The 22,759-nt window shown below is 48.8% G+C and overlaps 1 protein-coding gene across 7 annotated transcripts; it reads right to left on the bottom strand.

Moving 5' to 3' along the window:
- Positions 1-22: 22 nt before the first annotated feature.
- asph (aspartate beta-hydroxylase) lies at positions 23-21,383 on the bottom strand. 7 transcript variants are annotated; one of them, XM_030364311.1, is made up of 12 exons: positions 14,667-14,812; positions 13,137-13,298; positions 12,445-12,489; positions 12,126-12,194; positions 6,523-6,618; positions 4,747-4,827; positions 4,561-4,658; positions 3,888-4,250; positions 3,768-3,791; positions 3,131-3,713; positions 2,978-3,013; positions 23-2,483 (listed from the first exon to the last, which is right to left on the bottom strand). In XM_030364311.1, exons 1-12 carry the CDS (start codon positions 14,746-14,748, stop codon positions 2,476-2,478), a joined length of 1,647 nt encoding a protein of 548 aa, XP_030220171.1. In that variant the 5' UTR covers positions 14,749-14,812; the 3' UTR covers positions 23-2,475. The 7 variants fall into 7 exon arrangements, with proteins under 7 accessions (XP_030220171.1, XP_030220176.1, XP_030220172.1 ...); XM_030364316.1 differs by lacking the exon at positions 14,667-14,812 and adding an exon at positions 20,272-21,371 and having other exon boundaries at positions 3,131-3,791; XM_030364312.1 differs by lacking the exon at positions 14,667-14,812 and adding an exon at positions 17,099-17,214 and having other exon boundaries at positions 3,131-3,791.
- Positions 21,384-22,759: the final 1,376 nt, after the last annotated feature.

Genomic DNA, 22,759 nt, shown 5'->3' with positions numbered 1-22,759 from the left:
AGACAAAGAAAGGAGTCAGGCACTATTTGTCCCAAACCATTTTATTTTGTACTCCCAGAACAGAACTTTGACACAAGTCCTTCTTTACAACCTTCGATTGTATCATCAATTATTAATAATTTAATCCCCGTCCTAGCATTCGTAGTGTTCTGTTTGTAGACCATAACTCCTCAGATCCTAATGGTCAGTATAATTAAAGGAAACATCCTCGGTTCCTATTGGTCAGCATAATCACATGTCTTCAGTTGCAATTGGAACTTTCTTCATCGTTGGGTATCCTTAACGCATTTCAACCAGGTGAACCAGCGACATTTGGTCTCAACTAGCCAAGACTCAACTAGGCCGGGCTCAACTAGCTCGGTCTCTTTTGTATTGCTTGTATCAAATGTAACCCTCCCAACCCCGAAAATAGTTTCATTCCATAATATCTGATTTGAAAACTATGTACTGCCAGAAATTCAAATAAATTGTATCCGTATGTCTGTATTTACCGTTCTGTTCACTTTGAAAACCTAGAATATTTCATACTTTGAAAAAAAAATTCTATTTCATTATTAAAAAACAACCAGAAAACTTCACATTGACTCACAAACAGGAAGTAGAAATGAGGACCTAAGTGGAAACACCCTGAAACAACCAACAACCAACAGGTGAAAAGCTGCAGGCTGTCAAAATAAAAGTTCTCTGGTATTTGGAGTCCAACAAGCATAGGTCTAGTGAAGAAAAACCCAGCAGGACTTTTACTATGAAGGTCTGGAGTTGTCCACAGCTGAGGGTCACTCAACACGCGATTACCAACTGATGGGTGTTAAGCCCTGCCTCCCTGCTCAGAACATGCCAGAAGTCGACACTCGGTTGAATCCACTCCGTTTAACCTGTGGCGGTCAGGTGACCTCAGCTTGATGTCACAGTGATGTCACGAGTAGCACATCTGTACAGTTACAAACAAAATTACAAAAAAACAATCTAAAAACACAAAGCTCACTTCCCCGGAAACCATACTGGAATCTTCATCATCATCGCAGGCAGAGCCACCTGGGACTCTAAAAAGGGCCAATCACAGTCCAGTTTGGACAGAGCGTAGACATGTGACCCCAGGATGGTTCCAGGAAGTGAGCTCATATCCTACAACTTATTAAACTAACAAACATTATGAAAAAATTAAGAAAACAAAAAACTGAAAACCAAGTAGAGGGCTGACGTCATGAAATACACGCTTCAAACAAATGACAAAAAAAACAAAACAACATCCACCGTTTTGTCTTATGAGCAGAATGTGGCGGAGACCCGAACTAAGACAGAACATAATCACACCTTAGAAGAGTTTATTACACGTTGGCTTTGCTAGGCTGAGAGCTAGCTAGGCTAAGTAAGAAGGGCTAGGTGAGGTGAGCTAGGCTAGCTAACACGCAGGAGAGTTTCGCTGCATGATTAGTATATTGTGGTTCAAATCACAGCACAAGGTAAACTAAAAACGTGACATTTACATCTGAATCGTATAATAAAAAAACACGTTCTACATTAAATTTTATCCAGAGTGTTAGTTATGTTGTCAAAATAGAAAACAGCATCTAGAGGCACACACACACACACACACACACACACACACACACACACACACACACACACACACACACACACACACACACACACACACACACACACACACACACACACACACACACACACACACACACACACCTCCCTGTAACCCCATGCATGTATGGCTCAACAGATACTGAGTGGTATATGAGACTGGGCGAGCTAGGAGGGACAGAGAGAGAGAGAGGTAAAGAGCACCGTAGCGTTGCATAGAGCCCTCCTCCTGCCCCCCACAGAGCCAGCTCCTCCGGGTGTGGCCTAGCAAGTTCTGTAGAGAGGTGCTAGGCTAGGAGCAGAGCTACGTAGGCTGGGCTGGGAAACTTCTGGAAGTCTCTAGCGCCCTCTGTGGGGAGGAGCTAAGATGTCTAGATCTATAGAGCTGGAGTTCCAGAGCAGTCTCTAGTTCTGGCTCAAACAGTTCTGGAGACACTCCTAACTCCGCTTTCAATTTCCAGAACAGAAAGTGTGGTGGACCTAGAATAGAAAGAACTGGAATGATCTGATCTGGAAAAGATCGATCGGGAATGAACTGGTCTAGAATAGACCGACCAGTTGACAGGAAACAGAACATGTCCCGTTTTCCAGATCTGACTGTGGGAATTAAAAGATAAAGAGGGATCAAACAAAGGCGTCAAAGTAACTGACAAAGGACAGACATGAGAGAGAGCAAGAGAGCCAGAGAGACAGAGAAAATGAGAGAAAGAGAGAAAGAGAGAACGAGAGCAAGAGAGAGGTTAGTGACGAACGTTGCCGCGGCCACGCTTCTCGTCTTCCAGAGGTGGAGAGAGCAGCGTCGTTTTGAGCACGCTCAGACAGAGTGACGACGCAACTTCAGTGGGTCCCTTGCTCCGTTGCCGTGCCGACAGCCGACTCTTACGTTTCTAGGGAAACCACAAAACAAAAACCCATTCAGTCCATGAGGGAGGATGAGCAGCGTCGCCCCTGGTGACAGGGACCAGGAAGTACGACTGCAATAACAACAACATGTGGTTGACGCCGCTACCCCTCAAAGCATTACTTGGCCCATTCTGGGTACGTTCTAGAACAGGGAGAACCTGCTGTTCCTCTAGTGTCCGCTTGGGGGCATCCTGCCGTCACCACAGAGCGTCCTGAAGCCATAGTCCTCAAAGGCCCCTTACCACTCCCCTTATTCAGCTTATCTTTAACATTTCATTGATGCTCTCATGAGAACATAAGAGCCTCTATAACCTCAAGAGACACTTCTATCCCCAAACCTCCTGATCTGCGGCGGCTCCTGAAGCCTCTTCATAAGTGAGGCTCTCACCATGCAGCGACCCTGCAGAGCCAGAGCGTCCACTAGCCCTGCTAAGCTACGTGCTCTCCTCCCCCCCCCCCGAGGTGAGCGTAGATTTACCTGTGGGCGTTGCCTCGCTCTGTTCCGTTGTAATCTCTGTGGAGACAAAGAACAAGACGTGCCTCTGAAGCATCACTCTGGACAAAGCCCTCTGATTAGTTAAAGACCGCTGTGACGCCACACAGAGTACATCAGTACCAAGAACCTTCTTACCTCTGGGCTCATCTCCTGCCACCTCCTCCTCCTCCTCCTGTAGTTCTTCTACCGTTTCCTCCGCCATCTGATCTTCTCCTTCCACCTCCTCCTCAATCTGATCTTCTGCCACCTCCTCCTCAATCTGTTCTTCTGCCACCTCCTCCTCAATCTGATCTTCTGCCACCTCCTCCTCAATCTGTTCTTCTGCCACCTCCTCCTCAATCTGTTCTTCTGCCACCTCCTCCTCAATCTGTTCTTCCGTAGCAGCCACCTCCTCAACCGCCTCCTCAGCTTCTTCTGGCGTTTCTTCTTCTTCAGTGGTCTCCAGTTGCTCCTCAGCTGCTGGCTCCTGCTCCTCCTCTTCTGGCATCACCTCTTCTGCAGCTGCTACTTCTTCTTCCTCCTCCGCCTCCTCCGCCTCCTCCTCCTCCTCCTCCTCCTCCTCGGGCTGGTCGGCTACGGCTTCTTCTTCCTCGACAGCATCGTCAGAGGGAGCCACCTCCTCCTCCTCCACTTCAGCTGCCTGCACCTCCTCAACTTCAGCTGCCTGCACCTCTTCCACTTCAGCCGCCAGCACCTCCTCTACGTGTGAAGCCAGCACCACCTCCTCTACGTGTGAAGCCAGCACCACCTCCTCTACGTGTGAAGCCAGCACCTCCTCCTCTACAACTGGCAGGCTCTGCAAGGGTCAAAGGGTCATGGTTACACTCTGATCACTCTGTGACCAGAAGGAGAACCAGAAGGAGAGCCAGAAGGCGAACCAGAATCAACCAACCTGTTCCATGATGTCTTCAGCAGCAGGCTCCTCCACCTCCTCCTCAACCTCAGGGGCCACCTCCTCAACCTCAAGGGCCACCTCCTCTTCTGCTGGGGCCTCCTCCTCATACTCCTCCTCTACTGGAGCAGCTTCCTCCTCATACTCCTCTATGGCAGCAGCTTCCTCCTCAGGGGCCTCCTCTATGGGAGCAGCTTCCTCCTCAGGGGCCTCCTCTATGGGAGCAGCCTCTTCAGGGGCCTCATCTATGGCAGCAGCTTCCTCCTCCTCTTGGACCTCCTCCTCAATGGCAGCAGCTTCCTCCTCCTCCTCCTCCTCTGTGGGAACCTCCTCCTCCAGCACCTCTGGGTCTTCCTCGAACACCTGGAGAGAGGAGGAGATTGATCAGAGTCCCTGCTTCTCCCAATAGAAACCCTCTCCTGGTCCTCCCAATGGACCAATAGAAACCCTCTCCTGGTACTCCAATATAAACCTTCTCCTGCTCCTCCCAATGGACCAATAGGAACCCTTTGCTGTACCTCCAAATAGAACCCAACTCCCTCTGCCAACCAATAGTAACCGAGCTGGTCAGTGAGAGGCAGGCTAGAAGGGGTCCAGCAGACGTAGAGCCTGCTTCTCACTGGCACACCCGTCCTCTTATGGACAGCTGATAACACCTGACTGGGGGGACTACCTCAGGCTCATCTTCCACTTCCTGGGCTGGGGCCTCCACTTCCTGTTCTGGGGCCTCCACTTCCTGCTGAGGTTCCTCTTCCGCTTCCTGCTCAGGCACTGGGGAACAAAGAGAGAACATTTTAGGAAAAAATTAAGAAAATTAAAGCACAAGGACAAACACACCCACTCCGAGACCGACACCCACCTGGTGGGGGGGCGAGCACCTCCTCTGCAGCCTCCGCCTGGATCTCCTCCTCCACCTCCACGGGGTCCGGCTCAATCACAGCTGGAGGGAGCATAGCGTTACTCTGATGGCTCTGGAAAGGCCTGCCTACAGTGGTCCTCTATCCAGGCCGGTTTACCTCCTCTAGACCGTGAAACCTGATCCTGAGCTCACAGCTGGATGATAAAAAACCACTACACACTGCTGTACTACACCCTAATACACACTGCTGTACTACACACCACTACACTACACCCTAATACACACTGCTGTACTACACACCACTACACACTACTACACACTGCTGTACTACACCATAATACACACTGCTGTACTACACACCACTACACTACACCCTAATACACACTGCTGTACTACACACTACTACACACTGCTGTACTACACACCACTACACACTGCTGTACTACACACCACTACACACTGCTGTACTACACACCACTACACACTGCTGTACTACACACCACTACACACTACTACACACTGCTGTACTACACCATAATACACACTGCTGTACTACACACCACTACACTACACCATAATACACACTGCTGTACTACACACCATAATACACGCTGCTGTACTACACCCTGATACACGCTGCTGTACTACACGCTGCTGTACTACACACCACTACACACTGCTGTACTACACACTGCTGTACTACACACTGCTGTACTACACACTGCTGTACTACACACCACTACACACTGCTGTACTACACGCTGCTGTACTACAGCCTGATACACGCTGCTGTACTACAGCCTGATACACGCTGCTGTACTACAGCCTGATACACGCTGCTGTACTACAGCCTGATACACGCTGCTGTACTACAGCCTGATACACGCTGCTGTACTACAGCCTGATACACGCTGCTGTACTACAGCCTGATACACGCTGCTGTACTACAGCCTGATACACGCTGCTGTACTACAGCCTGATACACGCTGCTGTACTACAGCCTGATACACGCTGCTGTACTACAGCCTGATACACGCTGCTGTACTACACCCTGATACACGCTGCTGTACTACACCCTGATACACGCTGCTGTACTACACCCTGATACACGCTGCTGTACTACAGCCTGAAACACGCTGCTGTACTACAGCCTGAAACACACTGCTGTACTACACCCTGATACACACTGCCTCACGACCACTGGTACAGTACGGGTCAGGAGCCCAGTTTCAACCCTGCCAGGAGGGACCTCACCGGGTCTTTTTATGGCAGCAAACAGTTGGAGGGGATTTGCCTGCAGTTAGCCAATGTATTAGCTTACTGCAGGCTAATCAGTTAGCTAAAGTGTTAGCTTACTGCAGGCTAATCAGTTAGCTAAAGTGTTAGCTAACTGATTAGCCTGCAGTAAGCTAAGTTAGCTAAAGTGTTAGCTTACTGCAGGCTAATCAGCTAGTAAAGCTTACCTGTTAGCTTTGCGTCTACATTATATTAGGCAGAATAATTAACAGTAATAGAACAGTACCGGGTCTACAATGAGCAGTACTAGTACTACTAAAGTAACAGTATTGTTGTATGATGGGGAGTCTACCGTTTATGAGCAGTACTAGTCCAGTAGGTCTGGTCTTGGTCTGACGGAGTCTACAGTATATGAGCAGTACTAGTACTAGTGCAGTACTACTACAGTGACAGTACCAGGTACCTTGGTCTGACGGAGTCTACAGTATATGAGCAGTACTAGTACTAGTGCAGTACTACTACAGTGACAGTACCAGGTACCTTGGTCTGACGGAGCGGGGGCGTCCACAGCGGGCTGCTCCACCGGAGCGGCAGCCTCCATCTTCGTTGCCGGGGCGACGGCACTCTCCTTCAGGCCTACACGGGACGACGCACACAGTTGTTTGCATGGCAACACAGAACAGGTGGGGAGGCTCCCCGCCGTGCGCCCACTCACACACCCACAGGAAGCGCTCCACGCAGAGGCACCCCCCAGAGTTCCCCCTGCCGGGCGGACCATGGACCGGTTGAAACCAGAATGAACCAGATCAAAACACGTCCGTTACCATGAAGATACTGGTCTGATGGACAGACGTCAGGGGAGAAGTCATCCTATTCGACCCTCTTTAGTCTTCACACAGGACACAGAACATCAAATCCAAACTTTATTGACAAATAAGAAAAACATTGCGACAGTGCTACAATCTCAAACCTCACCGGGTTCAACACAACAAAGGAAAGTCACAAAACAAAGTCAGCGAAAGAAGTCAGAACTCGGAACATTACCGGCCAACGTGCTCATAAAGACTATAAAACTGGGGTTTCCCGCCCCTTAGCCCAGGGGCTCACCCTCAGTTGGACCAATCATAGGCTTGACCCCTAACCTCACTTCCTGCTTGCCTTCTCCGATTTCTGAACCTTTGCTTTTTTAACCCTCTTATTTGTCCCCCTCACTTTCTTCTTTTCTTTCACTTCCTTAACCTCCTCCTTATCATCCTCCTTGTCGTCGTCTCCTATTCTTTCTCCTCCCCCCTCCTCCTTCCCTTTAATCTCCTTTCCTGCCTCAGCATTCTCCCCTCCTCCTTCCATCTGCTGCTTCTCCTTTCCTGCCTCAGCATTCTCCCCTCCTCCTTCCATCTGCTGCTTCTCCTTTCCTGCTTCGGTATTCTCCCCTCCTCCCTCTTCCTGCTGCGGCTGCTGTTCTTTCCTCTCCTCACCTGTTTCTCCTACCTCCTTATCCCCCTTGTCAGCCGCAGCCTCCCTTTTCTCCTTCCCTCCCTTCAGTTCCTCCACAGCCCTCTCCATCTCCTCCCTCTCGATGGTCTCCTGCTGCTCCTGCAGGCGGGCCGCCACCCTCTCCCTCGCCCGGGCCGCCACCTCCACTCTCCTCAGGCCCAGAAGGCTGTCCCTCTGCGCCTCCTCCTGCTCCTCCTCCTTGGCAAGGAGCTGCCGTACCTCGGCCAACGCCAGCTTGGCGATCTTTTTGGCGTCCAGGCGCTGGTGGATGAGGGTCAGCTGCTTCAGCAGAGCCGCACGGAGCTTAAGTCCCGCCTCCCGGGACCCCGCCTCCTGGGGTCCCGCCGTCTCTGGAGCAGGACAACCCCGCCATTTAGCGTTACCAGGACATCCTCCACTGGTTACGAGTTACTGGTTTTGACATCATCGACTGGTTATGAGTTACTGGGTTAACCAGAACATCCTCCACTGGTAATGAGTTACTGGGTTAACCAGAACATCCTCGACTGGTTATGAGTTACTGGGTTAACCAGAACATCCTCCACTGGTTATGAGTTACTGGGTTAACCAGATAATCCTCCACTGGTTAAGGATTTATGGGTTAACCAGGAAACCCTCCACTGGTTAGTGTGGGGGGGTTAGTGGGTAGGCGGCCAAGTGTGGATGGGATGTCCTTGAGTCCGTTACGATGATTCGATGGCCAACGCCCTCAAGGGGGTAAGTCTCAACCAATCAGGACGCAGTTCAACTTTGTTGGGGTAATCTGCAGTGGGGGACGGCCATGCTAGCCCTCGTCTTTATAATGTTAAGGTCTGGGTTGTCTTTCAGTCCTTGAGCACTGCTCAAGATCCTAAGGAAGCATCTTTTAATGAGTTATAAAAAGGACCCATCAAGCAGTCCTCAAATGAGTCGTATTAGTAGATCCAAACTGTAAGAAGATCAGTGGAACCACTTTAACGGACCACTTTCTCTCCTTAAGGCTGTGGTAGTGGTGTGAGGCCTGGACCAGTCCAAACCAGTCTCCATGCAGTAGACCAGACCAAACTAGTGTCCATGCAATAGACCAGACCAGTTAGCACCAGTACCTGTTTTAACTGCTCTCTCCGTCACACTCTCCGGTTTCTCATCTGAGGTTAAACGGAACAGAAGAAGACAGACAGTTGACACCAGGGGTCACGGACAGAGGTCATGGTCGAGGGGTCGTGAGGTCAAGCTCATCAGCTAACTTCGCTACGGAGCTTAGGAATCAAATCACTCTTGTGCACATCAGGTGGGCGTGGCTGGTAGGGCGTGACGCGGGCGTGGCATGAGTGCCAGGTGCTCCATGGGTCATGGAGAGGCCCCTCCCTCAACAGAGCAGGACCAACCAGAAAAACAGATCCTTAAATAAATCATTAACCACGACACAACCCTGGCACTGCCTCACCCCTGGCATTGACTCACCCCTGGCACTAACAGTTTGGGGGAGGTAGATCACAATCTTTAAGATTCGACAAGCTCCAGTCGCTGCTTGTCGCTTGCTTTCTCTTCAAACTCCTAAAATCTGGAGGAACCTGAGCTTCGGTTTTTGTTTCTGGCATTTGAAGGGCTCCTTGAGAGTCACTATCGCTAGTTGTCAGCTCCATGACCAAATGGAGTTGAAAGCTCGCCAACATTTCAGGGGGTTGTGTTTATAATCTAGAAGACTTAAATATTAAACACTGGGCGTCACACAGCGACCTGAGACACGAGAGCTGCTTCTGGTAAAGGCAGTCACCCTTTCATCCTGTCAATGGGATTCAAACGGTAACCACTGGAAGTAGAATGGTAGAGAAACGTTTAAAAAGGCAAGAGGAGCTCTCAACGTGAGGTACGCCTGCAGAATGGACAGTACGGAAGAACATGAAGTCGAACTAAACAGAAGAAAAAATAAAATCAATGCCTGTTTGATGTGAATATGGGATGTAAAACGTACTGTGAAAGAGCAGCACTATGATCAGATCAAAGTGGAGGAGAACCTCCACCAACGAGGGACTAACTGAACCGTTGGAAACACACGATGCATGGGAAGTCATGACATACAACAACGGTCTTGTTCAAATCAATCTAAAACACCAATAGCATGCCAACAAAGTCTTCCCAGTGACAGCCAATCGTCCACAGCCCAGTGATCTGCTGATAGTTCTGGACCAGCAGTCTTTGACCGGTCAGATCCGGTTGGATCGAGAATAAAAAAATATCGAAGAGGACCGAAGGCTTGAATGCGAGGGAGTCAAAGTGTCTACTGAGTGGACCGTCCCAGCCGGTCCTGGTCGACGACTTCAGGACCCTAGAGACCAGCTAGGGTTCCTCCCAGCACAGACCCACATCCTCCACTGGGAGGAGGGGAGCAGAACCCAGGCTTTAAGAAGCAAAGCATGATGGGACGCCAGCCTGGCTTATTGGTTATGAAGGCCAACGATGACAACCTTCTGACCAGGGGTCCCGTTGCCCCCCCTGGCTCTCATCGAGTCCTCCTTCTCCTCCTCCTCTTCATCCTCCTCCTCTTGTGAGGTGCTCAAGCTCTGACGGTCTTCCTCCTCTCCCTCCCCCCCCGGATCCATCAGCCCCAACAGGGAAGTGAAGACGTTGTTTAGCCAATCAGGGCCTTCTTCGCCCTGCTCCGCCTCCTGCTCCGTGGCCAACCAGCGGCCGGGCGTGGCACCCCCCCGCAGGCCTGCGTGGCGGGGGGGGGGGGGGGGGGGGGGGGGGGGGGATGAGGGAGGATGTACATGAATGAACAGGAGGTAGGAAAGAGGAAGGGAGGAGAGAAGGACTACGAGAAAGGGAAGGAGGTGGGGGGGTGCGGGAGTTGCGGATGGGAGGAGGGACAAGAGAGGAGGAGAAGCAAAAGGTCAAAGGTTAGGCTCTGAGGGCGCGACTGAAGATCTATACTTAGTGGCATTTAACTTTAGACTGACAGACACAAGGAGAGATAGAGACAGACACACAGACAGGGATAGATAGAGACAGATAGACACGCAGACAAGGATAGACAGACAGAGAGACGTAGAGGGATAGACAGACAGAGACGTAGAGGGATAGACAGACAGAGAGACGTAGAGGGATAGACACACAGAGACGTAGAGGGATAGACAGACAGAGAGACGTAGAGGGATAGACAGACAGACGTAGAGGGATAGAGATGGACAGATAGGGGGATACAGACAGAAACAGAGGGATATGGAGACAGACAGACTGAGGGTTAGATACAAACTGATGGACATATAGAGAGGAATGAACCTTTGAAAGTCATCCAAACATAATAGACTAAAAGTGAAAGTCTCAAAGCTTTCAGTGTGCGATACTTGAGAGTGAGAGAGGGAGAGACAGAGAGAGAGAGAGAGAGGGGGCGAGAGGGACACGGAGGGTAACAGAGGGAGGGATTGAAAAAGGGGAAAGGAGGAAAAGATGGAGGGGAGACGAAGATGTAAATAAGGAAGGGGCCGTCACAATGGAAGGAGGAATGGGAGCAGTGGAAACAGAGAGGGAGGGATGACGAAGGAGTGGAACTATGGCCTGTAGCCACTAAGGCAGCACGTAGCACGTAGCAGCAGCCAGCTAACAGAGGCCAGTGCAGTAGCCAGCTAGCTAACAGAGGCCAGTGGTCCCAGCGCTCCCAGTTGGTTCCTGATCCTGCAACTTGCTCCTTGTTCCAAAGTGTACTGAGCTCGAGGTTCGCTAGGACAATAATGTGGTCAGGGATAAGGCCACACTAGACTCCTGCTTTAAGTCGGGCTCAGGAGGTATGCATGTTGAAACCTCTGCTCTGAAGCTCTTAAAGCAGGAATGGTGAGGTGATGAGGAGGTGAAATGGTTAATCTGGTTTCAGTCCCCAGCCTCATGCAGAGGAAACCCAACAGACAGCCAGGTGTGTAAACGCTAGAGCCCGACCGATATAGAATTTTTAAGGCCGATACCGATACGAATATTTTGTGATTTAAAAATCCGATATATCGGCCAATATATATATATATATATATATATATATATATATATATATATATATATATATATATATATATATATATATATATATATATATTAAAAAAAAATCCAGAAACGCGCAACAAAACAACCACATTTCCCTAACATTGGTTATTTGTAGTTATCCTTTAAATCCTTTTCACTCTCAGCTAACACCTAACAGCAAAACTGGACATGGTAGTCATGAATTAAGTCATGCTTATCGACTTTAGAGAATTGATGAGGATGTTCTTTTAATTGTTATTCAAGCAATGTATGTCTCGTGACAGTTGCCAACTTACCATGAACACACTTGCACACATGAACAACTCCGTCATTCACTCTGCCTAACTCTGGCTGAATCAGCGGGTTTGGGCGTTAGAGCGCCCTCTGGTGGACCAATTTATTTATTTATTTTTAATATTCATTAATTGGCCATTATAAATGCCGATACCGAATAGTTTGAAAAATGCCTAATATCGGCCTGCCGATATATCGGTCGGGCTCTAGTACACGCACACACACGCACACACACACACTAGTGGTGGTTAACTCAGCAGTCTCAACAAATCTTTCACTCCCAGTTGAAGTCCGTCTCAAAGGGTTTATACATTATGCACCTTGAGAGCCTTGATCAGATGGAGTTTAAATGAGGATCTACTTGCCGAGCAACACTTTGGCGTCCTCCACGTCGAAATCACCGTCTCCGTCCGCGTCGTAGGCCGACAGTTTACCTGCAGCCCCCAACACAGCATGGGTTAGAGAGACAGAGACAGACACATAGACAGTCTGCTCAAACCGGTTTAGAGGTGAGGCAGACGCTTACAGAAGATAGAACTCTCACAAATGGTAGTCATAGTAAGATTAGTATTAGTGCTAGTTTTAGAAGTAACAGTTGTAGTAGTATAAGTGCTAATAGTAGGAGTAACTGAAGTAGTGGTTGTAGAAGTAGAATTATTGGAAGTATTTGCAGTAGTACTTTACCTTGCAAACTCTCGGATAGGTTAATTTGAATGTCTTTGGCTTTGTCTGCATGCAAGTCAGAGAGAGAGAGAGAGAGAGCGAGAGAGAGAGACAGATGAGAACACTGGAGTACACCAATAAGACATGCAGGCTGTCCAGGCTAGCATCCCACTGGGTAGAGACCCAATCTGTTCAGTGGCCAAGACCAGCATGCATAAAGCCAGAGGGACACTAGGGGTTAGTCGGGATACGGTTTGTTTTGTAGTCATCAGCCAAGTAGCTACATGGAGAGCTAACACACTATCGAGCCGTCTATCGCTAACCCCGACTCATATCTACCTCCACGTAGAATTAGAGCTGATGTCTATCTAACTCTAGGTAGAATTAGAGCTGATGTCTATCTACCACTAGATAGAATTAGAGCTCTAATCTATCTAACTCTAGTAACGTTGGTACAACTTGGCTGCATTGTAACCTCATAATCTTCCATTGATGCAGGTAGACATGGCTGGGATAGGATGCGGCAGTGACGCAGACCCCTGTACTACAGTGAACCAATGTACGGGACATTTTATTTCAGAACAAAGCGGCCGGCAAGGTCAGGCTTCACTTTTGATAATTGATCGCACCTACAGGCTCTAATCTTTATCAATTCAAAGGTCAATGACAGGAGCCACGTCAACGACAGTCAATCTGTCTGTGTGTGTACTGACCCATCACACCCTTGTAGTCCACCAGGTCAAAGTAGACCACGGCCACTGAGGTCCAGACTCCCAGCAGGGCGATGACCATGAACCAGGAGAAGAGTCCGCCCCCGAGGCATCCTGAATCCGCCTTCTTCCCGTTCTTGTTGGCCAACGAAGATTTTCCTGCCTCTGAGGAGACACAGACATTGGTCAGTGATCATGTGACTAGCATCATCTAGATAGTATAGTAAAGTGTAAATAGAAACCAGACAGGGCAGTATGGTAAATAGTGTAAATTGAAACCAGAGGCTGATGGTTAGAGGCCAGTCTAACCACAGTAACCACAACCTGCAAATCATGGTTAGAATGAAAATAAGTTGCTGGAACATTCCGTGACAGGATAACGGTGTGGTTAAAGTTGTATTCATATAGAAGCATTTATAGCACACGTACCATATAGCACATATAGAATTAACACACACTCAGCCTATATATCATTTATAGCACACGTAGTATATATAGCAAACGTAGCCTATATATCACTCGTAACATGTAAAAGGCACAAAGCATGCATAACACGTATGATCAACCAGAACACTGAGCTACACTTTTATCTTCATAGACTTCATGTCTTGTATTGACAAAGTGGGTGGTATATTGAAATATATCTATAGATACCGAGGGCAAAAGTAGAGCCAATAGGACTTTCCCAAGGAACCAGCAGCTTGGAGGCGAGCGTTTCCACGGCCTATCATTAACCCCCAAAGAGCACTTCAAAAGGACAGGAACTTTGGGGATGGGGCTTTAGGCCCTGAACATTTTTTAATCATACGATTTAAGGGTAATCAGTGTCCTGATCTCCACAGGTCTTCAGACCGCCATGGCAATGCTGACAACGGACCGACGGTACTTTAGTTACTTGAAAATATTTCCATGGACTGAATGCTCTGGGTGGAACGTAAAGACGGCAATACACAACCGATTACATACACACATAACCCTGTTACACACTGGTAAAACAGACAGAAGGGTGCTGCTATTCTGGTTCTGTTGACAACCTGCAGTGCCTTGTGGGTAGGAACAGCACAATGTGAATAAACAGGTGCTGAGCGAGAGCTCAATTTCAGAGCTAGGTCAAAAGGGACACGCACACACACACACTTTACTGCAATACTAAAACAATCCACTGATAGCTAGCCCCAATTAGCCACGATTAGCCTATTGCCACATGAACACCATAAAACATTTACAACCTTACCCACCTCCACTTCCCAGATCACTCGTACGCTAGTCGGTTAGGCTACATTAGCTTGTGGCTCGCTGAGCATTTGTCTTCAAGCTCCAACAGAAATAGAGGACATAAAGTAGCCGCTAGCTAGCCAATGGCCACACTCTAACCTCTGTCCAAGCTCTGCCTCAGATGATTCTATTCTGAAGGAATCCATGACATGTTGGTCTTCAACTTGCAGAGCAGAAACACCCCTCTAGATGTTGACCAAGGGAGTGGACTTTCACTACGACATGTCCCCTGGCCTATAAACCCCCCCCGGTCCTCACCTTGGGTCACCATCACCGCGGGCACCGGGGCCGCCATGGAGACGGGGGTCGCACAGTCAGCCAGCGTTACCGGGTCAACCATCACTGCTCTCCCTACCGACAGACTGGCCAGCACCACATCTCCCCCTCTCTGACACGGCCAGCAGCACGGCCCTCCCTCCCCTACTCTCTCCATCCCTCTGCTGCCCTGATAGGTCAGGAGAACCATAAATTACCTCTTCACTTTGCTATTGGCCAATCTCCCCTTCTTTCCCTCCCTCCCCCTTTGGTCTTTGTCTCCTCTACGAGGGAGGCTCTAGTGTCCAATGAGAGCTTTTTATAGCACTATAGGACAGCTGGGTCTGACAGACAGCAGAACCATTATAGGTGGAGGTGAGAAGAGGTGGTGGAGGTGGGTTACATTTAAAGAGGATTTCCCTGACTGCCCATTCCTTCCACTCTGATTCAGTGGAACAGATGCCCTCAGAGCAGTGTTAACACACGCCCTAGAGGAATAACAGCATCGGGGCATCAATGTCCTCCGCTATGGCTGCTATTTCTATGGTCTATTCTCTTGCGAGGGCTCCTCAGAACGGAGGGAGGGAGGGACTGAGATCCTGGGGGTGGAGGTGAAAGGGCACTATTACCAATCCCCCGTTCCTGTGAGACATAATCAACATTTAAATGATGAGACCACCACTAATCCTCAACCGCCAGACGCCGGGGGGACGCTGTGGGAATCTCCTCTAGAGCTAGCCACTACTATTTAACGATCATTCTACTCATCCATCCTACTGGAAATCCAGATCCAAGGAGCAGGTAGGGGTCAGGGGTCACCTGGCTCTAGGAGCCCTACAGGTAGGGGTCACCTGGCTCTAGGAGGCCTACAGGTAGGGGTCAGGGGTCACCTGGCTCTAGGAGCCCTACAGGTAGGGGTCAGGGGTCACCTGGCTCTAGGAGGCCAACAGGTAGGGGTCAGGGATCACCTGGCTCTAGGAGGCCTACAGGTAGGGGTCAGGGGTCACCTGGCTCTAGGAGGCCTACAGGTAGGGGTCAGGGGTCATCTGGCTCTAGGAGGCCTACAGGTAGGCTGTGGACACTGGGGAATAGGGCTGCAACAACGAATCGCTAAAAACCGATTGCTAAATGCGTTGGCAACGAATTTGGTCGTCGATTCGTTGTGTCGCGCAATTAATAAGTTACTCATAGGCGCAGCACTGTTTACAGCCAGCCGCCGACAGGTTGGTTCATGGTTCATGCACGCCCACAGCGAGCTTTAGTGTGAGCGACCACAGCTTGTATTTTGGTCCTATCTTAAAACTGGACTGTAGGCCTACATAAAAGTGTTGCACCTTCACTGTCTTTGGGTTAAAAAACTCCTTCAACTCAGTATCCGTCTAGTCCAACCGAAAACTCTGTCAGCTGCTGCAGACGTTCTGCAGACGGGCTCGGAGTCGGCACCGCGTGCATCAACAGTCATTCAAAGCAGCGGTAGTAATCACACAACCGGACGGTGTAGAAAGTCCCGTCAGTTAAAAAGTATTGCAGTTTTTAAATCCAGCTTTTAAATCCAGGAGTCTCGAAAATGGAATAGGTTTGACCGGTTAACCATGGACATCCCTTATATGCATATAAAAGTATATCATACATTGTATGTATTTTTTTGTGCTATCCCAGTTATGTTTTTTTAATTTTTTTATTATTTAATATTACTTTTAATAGTTCCGGGACGTTGAAGCAATAACCTGGTGTTTTTACACTTCAGTCTGCACTGTGAATTTGAAGTTATGTTCAGTTTTTTAATAAAGATGCGGCAATTCCAAATGTTTTTTTTTTTTATCCGATACATCGATTAATCGAAAAAATAATCGACAGATTAATCAGTTATTAAAATAATCGTTAGTTGCCAGCCCTACTGGGGATTGAACCCGGTAGCTTTAGGTTGGGAGTTTAACACCACAGCCTAGACCCTGATGCCACCACATGGTTCTCCACAGGCTTAAGCTGCAGCTAGCGCAGTGCGCACCATGCTAAACGGTATCCTAGCTAGTTAAAGACAGCCAAGGATGAGGCCGTCACCCAAGACCATTCAATGACACAGCAATACTGGTTTGTCAGCGTACGAGAAGAACAGGTTTAGAGTCAATATAACACCATATTGGAATGCTAGGAGCCATGCATATGAATGGTTCACAAACGTATGCAGTTTGTCAAACATTAAAGAAAGTATATCCAAGACCAGTTTCGGAACGCTAATCCCCATGAATAACCATTCTAAACACAACCAGTATGATACTGAGGACGAGAACCCCGAGTAGAGAGGGTTTGCATCCCAGGGGGTCCGGATAGACACCCCAGCACATGGAGCCAATGACCACGACAACGCCACACAGTTAGCTTCAACCCCCCCAACAAGCCCCTACTGTTAGACAGAGCTGTCTCATCACACGTACCGTCTGATAGAGCTGTGTGAGCCATGGCTGCAGGGGAACCGACACACTCAGTCTGCCACGCAGTCAGGGATTGTGCTGAACAGTTTGTACTCAAAACAGAGACGCTCAGAGTCTTATATAAGGACTGACACACCCCCATACACCCCAACCACAGACCTTTTAGCTTTCAGTGCTCACATCAAACCTATGCATTGTTCTGTTGCCACCAAGGCTAACCCTACACAAGCTACATGCTAGCCTCTGGAGCTTATGCAAATGAACCGCCTGGCATTAGCATCAGAAGAATGCCCTCCATGAGAAAAGCTAGTGTAGTAACATATGTTAATGTTAGCCTAGCTCCATTACAACCACTGGTACAGCAGCAAAGAGACATGCTAATGTTACGGTAACTTTATTACAACCACTTGTACAGCAACACAGAGATAAAGTAATGTTACCCTAGCTCTATTAGAACAGCTTGAATTGTAACAGAACGTTTAGAACGCTATATCGGAAGTGTCTGGGACAGATGCTGCATGTTCAATTGTGCGTCTGTAAACTAAACTGTCCCGAACCACAGATGCAGTAGATTAGGGGGTAGGACCTCCACCCCCGATACCCCTCCCATGGCGGGGCTCAAAGGACCCAACATTCTCTACATTGTTCAAATTGCGACGCGTGGACAGTGGAGTCCCCACCGGCTGCACTGACCAGGAAACAAATAGGACCTAGCTTACCCAGAAACTTAGCAAACATAGGACCTGGCTTACCCAGAAACTTAACCAAACAGGCATCAATTTCTTCTGTTTTGATCAATGTTAGCATCACACACACAACCTCATGCAGTGGAGCAATAAATATCAACACACACACACACACACACACACGGCTGTTACCCTGGAGAGGTCAGAGTTCACCATTAAACCCTGAACAGGAAGGAGGAAGAGGAGGCCTGGAGAGAGGAAGAGGTAAAACTATCAGCGAGCGATTTTGTGATTATTATTGACTAGTAGAGAAAGTGATGTAGGGGAACCGGCATCACGGCTCCTGTGTGGACCTGTTCCTCAGGAAGAGAACCAGGTTCCTTATCCGCACGCATAACCACCTCCAGATACCTGGAGCTGATTTCAAACAACGAGCAGAACAACCTAACCAGCCTTCCGAGAGCCGAACTGATCGTCAATACTTGAGATCATTATGTTAATGTGGAGCTGTGTTTAGGTTGCTCTGGTAGTGGAGGCACAACCTGGGGACGGACTGGTGAGGAGGGGGGGGGTCGGAGGTCATCTTAGAGACGGACAATGATCACAGGCTTCTCAAATAATCAATCATCCAATACCTATCGATCACCGCTCTGATAACACATCTCTGATAACCAAGTGTCTACCGTATGGTTAATCCCTCTGTGTAGTAACTATTCGTCGGGTCCATGTTCAGTACTTTTATTCATTATAATCAGGCCGTCATCATAAAAATTATGGGCTTGGAAGAATGAATACACACTCCTCGCAACACAACTCCGAGTGAGCGCGACATGTGATCACTTCTAGTCAACTTGATTGATTTTCCCATCGCCGTATTTTATCACGGAGACCATCGCCTAATAAAAGAGCCGTAAACTAAGGCAGTAAACTAACTCAGTAAACTAACAGTAACCTAACGCAGTAATCCAACTCAGACCCCAAAGTTCACAGTATTGCTCTTCGTTGGCGCTCAATGTGCGCGTTTTTCAAAAAGTAAAATTAACGCCAGAACGCACTTTTACAATAATGATAATAATAATGATGATTGGGCATTATGAACATGAGTTCAGTGGTCTGCGGTCATGTACAGCGCCGTATTCCTCTGGGGCTGGAGGGGGCGGGGTCCAGCTCAACTGAACATTGTGTTCCCAAGGAGAACCCAGCTACCCGCCTGGACTCGACACGGTCTCGCTACTCAGACTAGTCCTACAGTACCCGCGACTCATACTGGTCCCGCTAGTCCTACTGGTCTGTAGGAGCGGTTCCTGTTCGGACACGCGTCGACCCTCCCCCCCCCCCCCCCCCCCCCAAGTCAGCTGACTATAGTCTGCAGAACAAAATTTCACTAGACAAAAAAGTTCACTAGAGTCTGCAGAACAAAAGGTTCACTAGAGTCTGAAGAACAAAAAGTTCACTAGAGTCTGCAGAATAAAAAGTTCACTAGAGTCTGCAGAATAAAAAGTTCACTAGAGTCTGCAGAACAAAAAATCTAAATTACAGTCTAAATTACAATAAATTCACTAGTCTGCGGAACAAAAAGTTCACTAGCCATAAGTTCATTAGAGTAGGGTAGGACTCGGGTCGTGACGGGGGGAACGGACGGGTCGGTGTCACCACGGGAGGTCGGTCCTGTGTTGCTTGCATTGAATGACGACGTGTTCCATAGCTCTCACACACTGGCGGGCGGGCGCGCGCGCACCCCCCCCCCCCCCCCCCACCCCAATGGCCACGTGTACCCCAGCCCCCCTCTTAGTGACACGTGAACACTAGAATAGGGGCGCGCGCCGCTTGCTGAATGGGTTCTATATATCATGATATATATATAATAATAGGCATGTATATAATGATATGCATGTATATAATGATATGCATGCACAGTCGCCCAAAGGGGGGTTTAAATCCCGCCGTGACCGTCGGGCATGGAGATGTATTCTCGAGCGTCTCAGTGAGCTCCGAGGCGCGTATCGGCCGCGCTCACGCTTTTCGGAGTCGCCAGGGGCAACCCTGGAGGACTGGTAATAACCAGCGAACCGTACACACACTCAGCCTGGAGGACACACAACCGCAAAAATCCCGTTATGTCATACTGTAACAGACTATGTCCTAAACAATCGTTAGATAATAAGGCGCAGATAACGACGGGAAAAGTCTTCGGGAGAAACGCAAAATCCTCAGAACGACGGTGGCCGGGAAGGATCGCCCCGCTTTGTTCACGAAGTGAAACGCCGAATTCACCGGTTCGTGCAGTGATGACGGGTCGGCGACGTTGTGTGTCAGTTTGTGTGTGTGTGCGTGTGTGTGTGTGTGTGTGTGTGTGTGTGTGTGTGTGTGTGTGCACAACAGACCGCGTAGGCCCATCGAACACACGTCCATCAAGCAGCAGAGGAACGGACCGAAGAGAGGCCTGCGGAGAGCGGGTTATAGAGAGAGACTTCAAGAACGGTCACCCACCTCGGGGTTTAGCGGGTCCCTTCGTGCTCCTTTTTGGCGCCATGTTGTCCGGTTCGCAGGGGGGCAGGTCAGTGAGGGCAGGTCAGTGAGAACAGGTGAGAGAGTACAGGTAAGAGAGAGACAACAGAAGAAGCTCGGCGGCTGGAGTCGGAGTGAGTAAACCAGTTCTGACGGACCACTCACTACTACTAGACCGACCGCCGCCACGACCAATCCGCTGCGTCCGCCGCGTCAGGGGGCGGGCTTAAAGGAAAGGACCGGCCAATGGGAGCGAAGGCCCATATGGCTTATTCAATCGTGTGGACATATTGTGCTCGCGACCCTCCTCCCCCGCCCCGCCCCTCTGGAACGTGGCAATATGGTCGATTCCCAAGCATCGCGATGATAGGTTATCATCTGTACTGTTCCCGGTACAACTGCCCAGAGAGAGGCTTATAAAACATATTTTTTAATGACCAAAATACATTTAAAACATGTTGTGTGAAGATTTGAATGGAGAGGAGTATCGCTTTACCAGCTAGGCTGGAAAGGGGGAAAGTCCAGTATCGCGTGATGTTGGCGTGGGGGGGCATAATAGCTCGACTCTGTTGCATAACTTGATAATCTCGTTGAGTTGGGCGCTGCTCCATTTAGGATTAACTATTCCTCAAACTGCTCTCGATCCCATTTTATGTCCTCGGCCTTCTAATGCACCCCTCTCCCCTCGCAGCGAAACTTTAAGTGTTATGTGAACAAAGTGAGTCTGCTTTAACGCTTTAGCTGTCTCACACATCACGTCACGCACGTCCAATAAGCCTCGTTACGCGCAAGCGCACTAGAGTGCACAGACGACGCTTTAAACCCACTTTACTGACTCAGCATGCAGCCAGCGAAACCTTTAGCCAAGTCACATCATTCATCCCCATGAGGGCTGACAGTCGAGTTATCAGTACAGACGGCTCTCTGTTCACTAAAGCACATTAAGTGAGTTAAGCTCTAGTGATGATTTACTAACCCTTATCATGCCCTTAGCTCGTGGTTACCTGAGCTCCTAACTAATAACCTTCACTAAAACGAGGCTGCAGCTTTGTATGTGTAACCATATTCTAACAGACTGTAGCTCACTGGATACAGTATGAAGGCAGTTGGAAGAATTTTGTGTTTGTGTGCGCGGGCGTGAGAACACACAGACACACACAGAGGGTGGCCATTTGCCTCTGGCCTTATGTAAACACTCCTTGGTGTCAGACAACACAGCCTCAGGGGTTGTGTGTGTGTGTGTGTGTGTGTGTGTGTGTGTGTGTGTGTGTGTGTGTGTGTGTGTGTGTGTGTGTGTGTGAGATAATTGAATTGACAGGAGTCTCAAACAAAGGCTGATAGCCCGAACCCGGCTCTGTGATCTAATCATCTGATTTGGATATGATTGATGATCACTGGATTCGGTTTAAGTGTTTAGAGATAAAATGTTTTGTTATTCTGATGTCATCAGTTCCTGAACCTCCCGGGTTATCAGTAGCGCTGAGAAAAACTGAAAAGATCAAGTTTGGCTGAATCTCGTCTCTCCCTCCTGCCCCTACCCCTCCCCCCCCCGTAGAGAGGACGGTGTAATGACGAGAGGCCGCCGCCAGGTGGCAGAACTCGGACACCTTAGTTCTGATACTGCGCGCAGAAAGATTAATCGAACCTTACTTAGTTTTGTGCACATTTTCAAATCTCCATCTCTTTTCGAGTGGACACATGACGCACACTCCTTGGGAATTAAACCGGCAGTCCGTTTATCTATAGGATATAGGGCACCATGGAGGCGTTCGTCAACATTGGTGGAGCTTCGCCTTTGTTTGTTCTTCCAGCTCCGCAGATGATTGATCAAGAGTCCCTTTCGACATGACCCAGTTGGCTTCATAACGAGGAACATGAAGCAAGGGCCGAAGAGCAACCTCACTACCGTGTCCACACAGGAAACAAACACAACCCACCACACTGGGAGAACACACTCATGGACGCAGAACCGACAGGTCACACAGATGATAGCTCTACAGTGAAGTAGACCCACTGTCGGTACCGTCTGTAGACCTACTGTTTGTCTGTAGACCTACTGTCTGTTACAGTCTGTTGACCTACTCTCTGTCAATTGACATACTGTCTGTTACTGTCTGTTGGCCCACTGTCTGTTACTGTCTGGGTCTATTCTCTGTAGTCCTGCTGTCTGGATCTGATCATAGCGGGGTTAGCCCTACACCGGTCTAATGTTTATCATTCAATATTATATCTGCTTGCTTATTATGGGATAGAAAATGACTTCCGAGGTTAAAATAAGCAGATCGTTTATTAGCGCGTACAGGCCTACTACATTGAGTCCTTCACCTACAGAGTAAGACCAGCATCGCAGAGCCATTCAAGTTTACAGTAAGAGTTACCGCCTACTCTGTCGTCGTAACGATTGTCTTCAGTCTATCATCTTAAAGACTAAAGGTGCGAGAAGTATGATTTAAGTTATATTATTTATCCC

The sequence above is a fragment of the Gadus morhua genome, chromosome 8 (assembly GCF_902167405.1).
Source record: "Gadus morhua chromosome 8, gadMor3.0, whole genome shotgun sequence".
In the NCBI taxonomy this organism is placed as follows: domain Eukaryota; kingdom Metazoa; phylum Chordata; class Actinopteri; order Gadiformes; family Gadidae; genus Gadus; species Gadus morhua.
This window is presented reverse-complemented; position numbering and strand designations above follow the sequence as displayed.

What these genes read in the sequence shown, in the direction of transcription:
- asph (XM_030364309.1), bottom strand. Translation starts at nt 14,748, where the DNA reads ATGGTTGACCCGGTAACGCTGGCTGACTGTGCGACCCCCGTCTCCATG. An exon ending in CTGAAGACATCATGGAACAG is followed by an intron (nt 3,792 to 3,887) that starts GTTGGTTGATTC and finishes TGACCCTTGCAG; the next exon opens with AGCCTGCCAGTTGTAGAGGA. An exon ending in GGCAGGAGATGAGCCCAGAG is followed by an intron (nt 3,014 to 3,130) that starts GTAAGAAGGTTC and finishes TTGTCTCCACAG; the next exon opens with AGATTACAACGGAACAGAGC.